The 13,973-nt window shown below is 36.2% G+C and overlaps 1 protein-coding gene across 1 annotated transcript in view; it reads right to left on the reverse strand.

Annotated features, from left to right (window-relative positions):
* The window catches only part of BMP2K (BMP2 inducible kinase), a 111,857-nt gene that overhangs the window by 23,674 nt on the left and 74,210 nt on the right, over nucleotides 1-13,973 (reverse strand). The window contains 4 exon segments of the mRNA XM_087826769.1: nucleotides 3,249-3,406; nucleotides 8,174-8,358; nucleotides 9,017-9,199; nucleotides 10,143-10,333. Of these exon segments, the coding sequence (XP_087682895.1) occupies nucleotides 3,249-3,406; nucleotides 8,174-8,358; nucleotides 9,017-9,199; nucleotides 10,143-10,333 (717 nt within the window).

Genomic DNA, 13,973 nt, shown 5'->3' on the forward strand with positions numbered 1-13,973 from the left:
CTACACAACTATTTGAACACATGCAAGTTAAACATTTTCCCAAAGCAAACGCCTGTTTTCTAATTAATGTTTAATGTATTAAATATTATGACAATTAGATTACTAAAGTTTACATATTAATCTGGATATTTTGGCACAAAAGACAATGAAAAATATAGACTTAAATTTTTAAAAATGTCACTAAGACCAACTTTATTAATAATGCTTCACTTAGACTTATTGTTTTGGTCTTAAATAGGAACAGATAAAGAAAATTTTGAAGCATAAATAATATTCAGTTACACTAAAAGCAAAAGCAGGAAGAATCTGGTTTTATGTTAAATCCTTTTGCCAACTGTTTTTTTAAAGATCACTAAAAAACAGTTTGGGTTACAATTATTAATATTTTGGAATTTTAGTATCTCAAAATATATGATTTTTAAATTATCTTCTGGATAATACAAGTAAGTATTTCCCAGACACCATATCATTTTCTTTTTTTTTCTTTTAATAAATAACCATGCACCATTTTAAAAATAAAACGTGAAATAGGAACGCATTATTGTGAACAATCACTACATGGGCAATGGTTATATCTTTAAGGATGACACATAAAGGTATTCAGTTTCTCACTAGAAAGCATTTCATAAACCAAATCTAAATTATTTTAGAAAGGACTCTGAAAGTTGGTGATAAATAACTGCCTGAGAAAAAAAAAGATGAATCTGATATTTCAAATGCATCAATAATTTATTTATTCATTTTGGGAAAGTGGCTAGAGACAGAGGAACCAACCATTGATGACCAACAATGAACTTTCATTATGCTGTGAGTTTTCTACCAAAACTCTTAAGTTTCTGGAAGAGGTCTTTAGTCCATTAGTGTAATTTAAACCTGATCTATCAACCAGATCAAATATTCAATACCTTACTGCTTATGAATGAAAGAGGTGCTAGAGATGACTGAATACTATAGTTAAGTGCAACTTTTGGAGGAAGACTTTCTAAATTATGTTCTATACATTCTGGATTTCTTTATAAACTTTATTAAAGACATTTCACCTTTCTTGAACCCCATTATTATGACTATCAATTATTAGGAGAAAAACAGACATGTTTCTGTATCTCCTTCTTTGCTGTTACCTGTCACTCTTGCTGTTGTATTTGCTCACCAAGTCCCTCATAATTTGGTTTTTTAATTGCAAGCTGAGAAACCTGATAAATATAATTTTCAAATGCTGGTTAAAGGGCAATAACTTCAAAAGCTGGAGCCTAAAGACTTATACAGAAGCTGAGAAAAGGGGAAGTGGCAGTTCACTGAGTATCTACCCTTTAAAGACCTTATTCCATTTAATTTTCTTGAGAACCCTCTGAGGTAAAGCATCTTATACTCAGCTTTTAAAAGAGGAAGTGAGACAGCAGTTAAGTGACTTCACCGAGATTACAACCTAGTTAAATGGCACATCAGCCTGTGACCATGATTTCCATAACTCAGGGACTACCCAGGCAGTTTTCTAAATGGATGAGTTGCTCCAAGTCTGACATCCACATAAAGTTCCTCCTGCACTTTCACTTAGAACTGAACATCTTTCCATAATTACCACTGCAGTGAAGTCTGAACTCTAGTTTGTCATACATATGTGTGCACAACCACATGCATAAACTACATGTGTTATCTGACCTTGAAGATTGAAAGCAAATAGCTGGTTAAGAATTTTCCATGCTAAATCAATTTTTATGAAGTTCTGTATAAATGAATATTTATATGCCATTCTTGCCTATATTAAGCAAATAAAACGGGTGTCATTACAAATTCTAGGAAGCTTTAATACATTTTTATATGGTCAAAATGATGTGAACACTTTACTCATTCCATAAATTGATTTTCTAAAAGGGAGTTTACCAAAAAGGGAGAAAATACTGATGTAGCAAACCACTGATTACTATCATGGTCAGAACACATTAAAATAAGTTTTTTTAATTTTTCTTATTGCTGTAAAAATAATCTTATAAATTATAATGACCTGGTTATCCCCTGTGTCTCCCTGCCAACCCCCAAAAAGAAATACTTTGTTTCCTTTTCCAAACCTTGCTTTTGGGGTCACTCAACATAACTTATACGAAAAATGTCAAATAAAAAGTTACGGTTTAAAAAAAAATTTTAATAAAAAAATATAAGATTGGTTTCACCCAAGTTAACAAACTCTTATAAAGGCTCAGAATTCATTTTATATCTGCACTAGATCATCAATTTAATTTTTGATAATCATATAACCAATATGTAAAATACAAATTCAAATCCCAAACAACTATTCTTACATTAATTCAGGGCATTTAAAATTTTACATAAAATATACCAATTTGGAACAAAGCATTTCATCTAATAAATGTTCTCCTAAGTCCGGTTACCTAAAATAAAATAGCAACTAGAACTAGGGACCCTTAAGATCCTTTCACATGCAAAAATGGGTAAACATACTTGGATGTGTGCGCCCACGCATGTGCCTGCACACACGCACATGCAGCTTTAGAAACCTGAAAATTATCTACATACTCCGGAAGTAAACTTTTTGTTCCTATTCGGTAACTTCCTCAAAACACTCCACAGGTCCCTTGTCCGAAATGGAACTATTCTAAAATATGTACGGCGAGGCTTTAACATATATTTTAGGTAGTTTAAGAAAAGGCAATGATTCCAAGTAAAAACATTGAGATATGTGATTTAAAGTGGATAAGAATTTATTTCACTTTTGCCATATCAGGACAACAAAGCAGCCCTTTTATGTCATCACTCATTAAAAGGACATCACAAAACATTAACATAATGTAGTAGCCCATGTTTTCTTTCAGGCACTTTCAAAGGGCATCTCAGACCCACAATATCTTCAATTGAGTGTGCAAAAAAAGAGAGCTGCAAAATGATTATTATTAAGGCAAGATACTAATGTCTCCCTTTTTATTTGAACATTAATTTTCCATCTTTTGGAAATATTCTGAACTTAAAATTTGAAGATATGCAATATATTTTAAGCGTTAGGAATCAGCATATTATCAGCAATCTTGGATTTAACAGCTACTATCAAGCAATTGCGTTCTAATGCACACAACATAATTTGATCATATGCGTAAAAGAAGATGGCCTGATTTTTGCCCTCAAATGCACAAAAAGAATTTTCTATTTACCCCCTTCAAACAGTCTTTGGCCTTGCTGAATAATTTCTGAGCTGTTATTTTACTGTGAAGCAAAATAAGCCTTCAAGTGTCCCTTACTTGATCTTAGAAGGTCAAATTCTCTGTCCAACAGTTCTTCTTCTGTTAACTTGGAGAAATTATCCTCTCCAAAAGGATTCCACCCTGACATATCAGGTGGGTTATTGATGTTCTTCTGATTTAGAATATTTGCAACTGCTTCTTTATCAGCAACTGACCTAGAATAATAATTAAGAGAAGAAAAACACACATTAGAATTGAACTTTTTTAATGCCCTACTTTATAAATGCTTAGAAAAGCAGACTGTTGTATTACGATGAAGATGGCAGAAAAGGGCATGGATTAAAAGAAAGACCACCTGGGGTTTGAACAGGCTCTGTAAAGGTTACTAGCTGTGTACCCTTGGGCAAGTACCTTAACCTCTCTATGTCTCAGCCTCCTCATCTATAAAACAGGAGTAACAGTATCTACCTCATAGGATTACTGAAAAGATTAAATGATTTAATACACAAAAAGCAAAGAGAACAGTGTCTGCTAAAAAAATAATAGTAAGCACCCAATAAATATTAACTATTACTATCATACTGAACAAGCCTTAAAATCAAAAATCAGTAGCCATATCAAACAGTTATCACTCTAAAATCACTATTGAGTGAGGTAATCTTATGTCCTTATTGTGAGAAATCACAATAGCTTTCCTTTTGACAAAGGCATTCTCTATATAGCTACCAACAAATAATTAACTGCTAGAATTGCTTTATGAATTAGCTAAAACTAGATGAAGGTTATTTTCTATATAATAAATCTTTCATGGTATTTAAAGTATCTATAGTCCAGAACCTGGGACCACTGGCTCTATGAAAGTTATCTAATAGGCCTCTTGGCCTTTAAGAGAAGATGAGAGTCTAAAGTTGTCTTAACCTAAGAATCCCTGGGAGCCTCTCCCTTCAACCCAGCCTGTAAATACAGCACAGGAATGAGGCAATGCAAAACAGTTGTCAAGTTCATTTCTAATTCAGATCCAGATGTGCTAACATTGGTAATGGAGGAACAATCTCTATGTGCTGCTTTTTTATTTTTTTTAATCCCTACCCGAGGATAGGTTTTATTTTAGAGAGGAACGGGGGGGGGGGGGGGGGGGGACACGACATTGATGTGAGAAATATGGATCAGTTGGTTGCCTTTGTACCTGCACTGACTGGGGATGGAACCTGCAACCTAGGTATGTGCCCTGACTGGGATTCAAACCTACAACCTTTCAGTGTACAGGACAACACTCCAACCAACTGAGCCACACCAGCCAGGGCTCTATGTGCTTCTGAAGAAGTATCTCAGTTTTGCAAATCTTAACATCCCCTCTTAAATTCACCAGCCTCTTGAGAGCTCACTGCCATTGCCACCACACAGATCTTAAAGGGGAAGAGAGAGCAAAAGTTGCTCATTTGTCCCCTAGTCCAAGCCCCCTCAGTATAGCTGACCCAAGAATGAAATGTTTAAAAAAAGTGTTGAAAGCTAGAAGAAAATAAACATAGTAATTGCCCAGCAAGAAGATAATACATATAATTCAGTTTAGAACTCACGCTGGAAATGCATCAACCACCAAGTAAGTCTGCCTCCATACGACACAGTCATCTCTAACTTCAAAACTATCTTCAAAGGCTTTCAAAACTCTAAGAAAAATGGGCACCTGGCAGGGCGTGGCTCAGCGGTTGAGCATTGACCTAGGATCCAGGCGATCGGGGTTCAATTCCCGTTCAGGGCACATGCCCGGGTTGCAGGCTCAATCCCTAGTCGGGGGCGTGCAGGAGGCAGCTGATCAATGACTCTCTCATCATTGATGTTTCTATCTCTCTCTCCCCCTCTCCTTTCCTCTCTCTGAAATAAATAAAGATATATTAAAAAAAAAAAAAAAAAAAAAAAAAGGGCATTGCCATCCTGCCTGTCAATGACCTTTCAGAAAGTTCTTATTCCCTACCTGAATCTTCTTTCTGTTCCTGGGATGAATTAACGGATTCTTCTTGGTAGACTACAACTCAGTGGGGTGGGGAGCCAGGGGGAGGGATCTTAAACAGGTGTTAAAATATGTCTACAAGTTCTCTGACACTCTACCCTTCTAAGGGTAGAACCAAATTCACTGCCCTTGAATGTGGGCTAGGATTCTAACAAATGCAATATGGCAGAAAAATGCCAGTGTGTGACGTCTGAGACTAAAACACCATAAAAGGCACTGGAGGTTCCTTCTTATCCTTTCTATGGAACACTCATTCTGGGAGAAACCAGAATAGATGATTCCCTGTTCAAAACAGTCTTTGGCTTTGCTAAGGAGAATACTTACAGCAGAGAACTAAGGCCTCCTACCCAAAGCCATGAGTAAGCCATCTTACTGACGGATCCTCCAGTACCAATTAAACCTTCAAGTGGCTGCAGCCACAGCCAACATCTTAACTATAACCTCATGAGAGACCCTTTCCTGGACATAACCATACAGCTATGCCACTCCTAAATTCCTGATCCAAAGAAAGTGTGTGAGATGTTTATCATTGTTTTAAACCACTAACTTTTACAATAACTTATTATGTAGCAACAAATAACTAATACTACAGGGTGATTCATATCATAAGAATACATGCATAGATATTTACTTATTTAACTTATTTGAATACAACACAGTAATACTCTCCAATATTCATACTGAAGATATATTAACACAGTGGAGGGTAGGAATTTCAGCAGAAGGTTAATTGGGAAGTAAAAGGAAATAATAGTGCTAACCAAGATAGTGACCCTTTCCCTCTTCTACCCAAATGTCCCTTATATGCTTAGAGCCAAACACTTAACCCCAATTCTCATCTCCTACTGACTGAATCATAAGCAGGAGTATATGTTTACAAATCACCTTTTAAATTGTTTCAGAAGATACCACTCAACATACAATCCTGTGTATAAAGACCGATACTAAATAGGAGTAACTGATGAAGTAGCACTGCGGCACAAAGTGAGGCTGCAGCAGTGTCTCGTGGGGAGTTGTGCCCCTAGCATCTCTTTGCCAGTGCATAGCAATTGTTCCCACCCGCCCAATCTGCCCCTTTCCTGCTCAGTCCTTCCATCTCGCTCAACACATCCCTTCCCAGGAGTGCAGTAAAACAAGTCCCACATGCTTCCACGAGCACCAAGCCCCGTGCTTCCCAAAATTATTTTGTTATTTTAAAATTATATAGATAGAAAAATATTTATCTAACATATCACACTGTATTTCATGAGCAATATCACTGGAGGTGAGACTCGAGTAGACAGTGCTCTAGTAATTCACGTAAGTTAGAGGTATCAGCGCCTTGCATGCTTACATGCCTCAAGTCTCTGGATAGTCATCTTTCCTTATAAATAATCAGGAGTTTAGATAATAATATGCTATGGGCCACTAACATGAATTCTCTCATGAATTTCCAATTCATGATTCCATTCCTGTGACACAACTTTATTTCCAGAGGTTGGTAATCCTTTAGAAAACAAAGTATACATAAGTATATGCTATATCAGAGACTACAGTTTAATATTTTTGCATTTTCCAACCATATACACTAGATAAAACTGGCATTTTTGATGCTAGTTAACATCAAAAGTAAAATAAATAAATAAATAAATCATCTAATACAATAGCTTCATCAGTCTCAATATCAAGAAGAATATCCTGTTTTTAATGAAGAATAAAACCATTCCATTCTTATCCCTAGAGGACTTATTTTCAGGTATTTTTTGTAAATTTCTTAGATTGTTACTTGTATTTCATAGATTATATTTTAGTGCTTTAATTTGTTTAAAATATGTATTGTTTAATTTTATTATTTACAACAATACTATTACTTTATTAAAGAAAAAAGGGCTATGTGGGTAAATAAAAAATTGTAACTAGAGTCCACAAACGATAAAGTCTGGCAAACATGGATCCAGACCTTTAAACCAGCTTGGATCCTATGACCTGCTCTCCACTTAGATATGCTGGTCCTAATTCATGTATCTCAAGTTTTGATTTAGGAAAGCACGTCAAAACATCACTTTGTTTGCCCCTCCCACCCCACAGGTTATGAGGTATACTATAGCAAACTGTATACTTTAACCCTCTCTTGACATGTTCAGTGAACAAGTACGCTACTCATGTTGCTGTTTCTCATGCCCAACTCCAAGCCAAAGCTTGTAGACACCTTTTCCAGGCTGTTTCATATCCTGTGTTGTATGAAAACTTAGCTGATGTACCAGTAACCAAAACTCTAACAGCTACTTCTTCCTACATATCTAAATATATTAAGAAGTATTCAGAATGGTCAATAGATTCTTAATTATAAAATTCAGAAGCATTCCCCATATCAAATCTAAGTTTGAAAAAATTTCTATTGCAGTTCATTTATTATAATGCTTTACAATATGAATTATCCAAGAAAAATAACTCTATTAACCAATGTATCTATATAACATGTTTCCCATCTGTTACTATGGTAACAATAAGCTTGCTGTAACATATCTTAAAAAAGGACCAAGTGACACATAAAAATTTTTTGTTGCCTGTTTAAATTAAACAAAATTAGATAATTTTTATGAGTAAATATTATCAAATTAATTAAAAATAATAATATATGTTTAAAAAGTTACATTAACTTGTCTACAAGGATTATTTTTAACTAGTAAAGTAGCTTGTTAAGGTTGTGTTTCTACTTAAATTAGGACTCCTTAACATATAAGCCAATGTTTTTAACCTTAAATGCTGCTGGATGTTGTAAGCCTTATCCACAAATAGCAGTCAGCCAAATTAACTAACAGAAATGCAAGGAAGAATGGGGATGCACAGGGACCACAAGAACTAGCAAGAGAAAAGGGGGCACTCTACAGAAAGATGGGCTCTAAAGTAATTCAGGAGCCACTTAGTGACTACACTCCACAATGGCACCTGCTTCCACAAGAATTTCCTTAGCCTTCATGGGAAAAATACTTGCCTATTGGCACCATAAGAGGAGTCCATTATGGTTCCAACCTGAGCTGGAAGTGATGAAGTATAGGAAACTAAGGCCGGTGAGAACTCTTGAGGGGAGGTAAGATACTCAGGTGACGCCTGTTGTTGAGACTGCTGATGTTGAGCTAACATTTGCTGCTGCAAGAAAGCCTGCTGATACCGCTGCACCTGAAGCAAGAAATGCCATTATATAAAGCAATGTTCAAGTTTACTAGCACACTGTCAGCCCCACACCCACTTTCTATGTTCCTTCCTTTCATATTGGCAACAAAATCAGAAATTTAAAAAGTAATTAATATCTAAAGGAGCATTTGGCTACTAGAAAAGTATTGCAAGATGAAATAAATCTAGTTAAAAACTGTGAAGCTAGGCTAACACAATCAGGCAGGATTCAAAAATTCTCCTTTAAATATTTAAGACAATAAAGTCTTTATAGTACAGTGACTGCTATAAAGAAAAGTCAAATATTCTCTGAAGCAAATGCAATGTTCATTTGGGTTTATTTTTCTTCAACTCACATTTGCCAAGTGAAAGAGACATATGACAAAAAGATCATGGGTGACAGATCTATTTCCCTTATACGATGAGATAAATGAAAAATACTATCAGTCAGATACAATGTGCCAAATTCAGGAACTATAGTTCAGCACACTTTACAGCTGCTTAATAAAATACATGTAATTAACTAATACTGGCTTTGATAAAATACATGTAATTAACTAACTTGAATTGATCTTGAATAATTAAATTCTGAATAATATCACTCACACTGTGAATTTCAACAAAATACTCAGAGAGAAATCTCTACAAATTATGTAACGCTTACCATTGCAGGATACTGTGGTGCAGAAGGCTGTGGCTGATAAACTGAATGCATTAAGTACTGTTGCTGCAGTATCTGTTGCTGCTGTATTGCATGTTGATACTGCAATGAGAAAAGCAAACAAGTTCATCAATATTACTCGTGCCTTTTTTGTTCCATAGTCTTTTTTTTTAAGTATTGATCTTACTATAGCAATGACTTGGGTACTCAGGAGTCCAAACACCAATGTCAAATAGCTTTAGTCAGTGACTACAACTTATATATGTTTATTGGAAATGGCTTCAGAATTATCAATGAAACATAACAGAGTCAACTAAAACCATTTCCAGGACAGTTTAAGGATGCTGGGAAGAAACCTAAACACATTTACCAGTTGATGGAGACCTCGAAGTTACTTGTGTCCAGGACTCATTACAGTAAATTCCCAAGCTCCTCTATCTCCCCTTCAATGATATCTTCCGGTCATCACCTACTTAACACTACTCGCCACTCTGGGTCTAACAGTCAAGGCCAGAGGAGGGAGGCACCCATGAGAAGTGTCATACATATGACTGGCTCAAAAACATTTCAGGAAATGATGAAAGGATGATGGTCATTAAATTTAAAATAGTTTAGTCAAACTAGAAATTTGCAGGTTCTGATGAGGCAAAGGACGGAACAGAACTTAAGGTCATTTTTCTCTATGTCCCTTCCAATTCTAAATGCCTCCCTCCACCATTTACAAACACACCAACCCAAGCAAAAATACAAGTACAAAACCTAAGACAATGTTACCTCTGAAAGCTTACTATCACCTTTCCAACAACAACATAATGATAGTCTATGTATCCGAGCCTAAAATGTAACTAAAAAAGCATTATCATAAATTGCAGTGCTTATTCATGATACCAAATGACTAGGTGAACATTCTTTGCTTCAGGAAGCCACAATGCAACTATTTCAGCAGAGTATTCTTAAGTAGCTCACAGAATGCAAATAAAATATGTATTCTTTGGTAGTCAGAAAATAGAGCAAAATGTTTACTTGGGTCTAGAGTTCAAGGCGCCCATGATAAGAAAAATTCACTGATACTCAAAAGCTGCATAAATTTCCAACACTACTTCTATATCTAAAGTAACAAAAGAATTACCTGCAGCATATAAGCATCCTGCTGCTGCTGCTGCTGCTGGTGAGGATGGCGATGCTGTAAATGCAGTTGCTGCAATCTCCAGTCTCCTTGCTGTAGTTGCTGAAGTACTCTGTGCTGCTGTGGAGGCTGCTGAGGGTGAGGCGGCCCCTGACCCAGTAAAATCTCAGGGCTGGTTCCAGGTCTCAGTGCTCCTAAAAGGAGTTTCCAAAAACCTACATTAATATACTTATGGATTTCAAAAAAATGGCTGTATTTCAAAAAACTAATTTCAATAATCATTTTGCCAAAGCATTTATGTCCTTATTTAATAATAAAGAAACTTCCATAAACATATAGTTTCAAAAGATTATTTACGGTAATTCTAAGTACCCATGAAAGTTCATTTTGTCAGCTGCAACTCTGAACAAGTCAACATCTTAGAAATATTTCATCTTTCACATTTCATCTCTCCATGGACAAAGCAGCAGTGTCAGTTTGTTCTGTATTTCTCAAGTACGTCATGAACTGATGAGAGCCTGTGTCTTTGCCAAAATGACTCTCTCCATCTAGAATGTCACTTTCCCCCTCTGCAATTCTTCTTATCCTTTAACTTTAGCTCAAACCTCTCTTCTGTGTTCCTTCATCTAACACCTCTATTAGGTTTGCAACATTTCATGCTTTGCACATACTAATTATTTAATGGCTATTTCCTAACTAGGGCCCCAGAGGGATGGGGTGATGACTGATATATCTTTTAGCACCCCAAAGAACCTTTTATACAACAGGTCAATAAATGCTACTATAGTAAATGTATTAACACTGTCTCCTAAATGGATATTTATTTGCAAGCTTCGTAAATTTTACCCTAGGAATATCCCATGAATAAAACTTTTGCAATCAATGGGAATAAAAGACACACACAACACTAGAAAGAGAAAATGAAATACACTATAATTTCTATATTCTCTTCCAATGAGTTACCATAAATTCAAATGCACCTTTTTAATCCTAAGGGGGAAAAGGAGAAAGAGTGCAAGGAGGGAGAGACGGGGTCGTTTCCATCTGCGGACCTCTCCGGACTTGAAGTATTACACCTCTGTGACAACAGCTTTATAACTAAGTCTTCCAATTATGAGAAACTGCTTGTTCATTTTAATTACTCCTGAAAATATTTATAAAATATATAGAAGAAAATTAAAACCATAACTGCACCACAGACATAACCACCATTCTTAGCCTTTTAAGTATATTTATTTCTAGTTGGAAGAGTATCAAAAGGTGAAGTTCCTCGGCTACCCAGTCTTTGTTTAGCACCCTGATGTCTAGGTGAAGAGCCACTGTGGCTAGGCAGGAAACGCAATCACAAACCAATGATCGTCATGCATTAATGTGTGAGGTTCACCTCTCACCTCACAAACTGTGACTTTTCTTTAGTGTCATCAAGCTGAACAGAGCTCCTTGGTTCTCAAGACAAGGCCATGGAGCACCAGAGAATTCCCAAACATCACAACAAGCTCACAAGAAAACAATGCTTTCAAGTACATCATTAAATCCTACCATTATTCCCCATTTTGCAAATGATGAAACAAAGGCTCAAAGAAATTAAGTGAATTCACAAATAAAGTTAAAGGCAAATGATAAACTATAAGAAAATAAAATACATTTGGCAAAAATAAAACCTTCAGAGCAATAAAAACAAAGACAGTCTCATAAAAAATTGCAAAAATAATCCACAGAAGAAAACAAATGGCCAGTAAACATATGAGAGGATGCTATTCACCAGGAATATTAAAATATAACCAAAAAAAGTTTCACCAGTCAACAGGGAAACATTTTTTTAAAAACCAATACTACCAAGTGTTGAGAAGGACAGGAATGAAAAGGCACTCACACTGTTGATGGTAGTGTAATTTTTGAAGTTTTTTTTTGGATAGAAACTTGGCAGTATCTAACAAATTTTGATTAAGCATACTTTTAACATCTTTCTCAGAGAAATGTTCTGATATGTAAATCAAGTCTGATATAAGAATGTTCACCACGATACTATTAATAATACCAAACACTGGTATGCACACTGAGCTATAGCAAGTTTATTCTGCAAAGAAAAAGAATGGAGACCTTTACATTTTTCTCTGATTATTTCTGTATTAACTCAATATTTCATTTTTATTATTATTTTTAAATATATCTTTATTGATTTCAGAGAGAGGAAGGGGGAGAGAGAGAGAGAGAAACATCAATGAGAGAGTCACTGATCGGCTGCCTCCTGCATGCCCCCAACTGGGAATCAAGCCCGTAACCCGGGCATGTGCCCTGACCAGCATGAACCCCGTTCGCCTGGATCCTAGGTTGACACTCAACCGCTGATCCACACCCGGCCCGGCTTAACTCAATATTTTAAAATAATTGACTCATGTGTTATTTTGTACACATGGGGGAAAAACAGTATTATTTTTCCAGCCTAGGCTAGAAGCATGTAAGAGAAATGCTGCCCCTGACATGGGAAGCAGGCCTGACACTTGCAGCCAGTTCTTACTGTTATCCAGATAAACAGGAGCAATTTCACAAAACACCAACATCAGACAAAGCCACTCTGTGACCATGATGGATCAGGACAAGACCACTCCATGACTATGTCTCAACACTGACAAAATCAGGAGCACTACCCGCCACAGACGGACCAAACCCATTGCCGACCTGCCTAACATAACTGAGTGCTGCTTCTTCAGCAAGGGAGGCTTTGGCTTCTCTCCTATTTATGAAGGTATCTAATGCTATCATACACTCCCTTCCTAACTCCTTCCACTCAGAGCAAAGCCCCGCTTCCTTAAAGCCTCCTCAAAACTGCCTAAAACAAGCCCAAATCTTTTAATAAGGCTTTCAAACACCACCTTACTGAGAAACTCCCACAGGTTCCCTGGCAAGCGAGTAATAAACCCATTTGTTCAAGTGTGTTTCTGGTGGTCTTTGTCTGAAGGGCACTGATACGTAAGTTACTAACAGGATCTCCAAACCAAAAGGTAGAAAAAAGAGACATTAACACTGACACTTTACTATGAAACAGAACTTCCTAGATATCACGCTTGTTATTGACTCCTTACAACAGGAAAGCAGCTGTTACTCCCATTTTATGCAAGAGAAAGTGAGGCTGAGAAATGGTATGCAGCATACACCAGGTAACATACCCCTTCTCTTCCCTGAGCAGATGCTTTACTCCACAGTAGTAACAGTTAACATTTCTTAAAGACATATTTTGTGGCAGGCATTATATTAAGCAGTCATTTAATCCTCTCAACAAACCTGTAAGAAGTATTTGCATTTTCCTGACATATATTGCTAAAATATGGAAAAAATAGAACTCAGACCCAGGTTCATGAGCCTCAAAATGTGGGACTTTAACCATTAGAGTACCCTAACTTAAAAATTTTAATTGAAATCATGTTAACATGAAAACGAAACAGTTATATCACGAAATAAAGTGCCAAACAGGGTTTCTTGAGATGGGCCTTTAAGTTATATCCCCAAACCCTTAAGAAAACAAGTTTATTCTTTAATATTAGGGATATTTCCTTGGGGGACAGGGGGATTTTTAAAAATCCCATACTGTATCATAATGCTTAGATATTTTATATTAGAAAAACAATTTTTCTTAAAATCAGATGACAAGTTTCTATGTTGTACTGTCCACACAGTCCAAGACGGACTCTGTGGCCAAGACTCTAGATCAGCGCAAAGACAGAGAACTTTGTAAGGCTATAGAGTTTCAACGTCCTCCCTTCCGATCCAGTACACAATTTTCTCCACTCTGGAATCTTATCATCAACCTCAAATCCTACTAGCTGGTGACACAAG

This window comes from Miniopterus natalensis, chromosome 1 (genome assembly GCF_054644295.1).
Source record: "Miniopterus natalensis isolate mMinNat1 chromosome 1, mMinNat1.hap1, whole genome shotgun sequence".
Lineage (NCBI taxonomy): Eukaryota > Metazoa > Chordata > Mammalia > Chiroptera > Miniopteridae > Miniopterus > Miniopterus natalensis.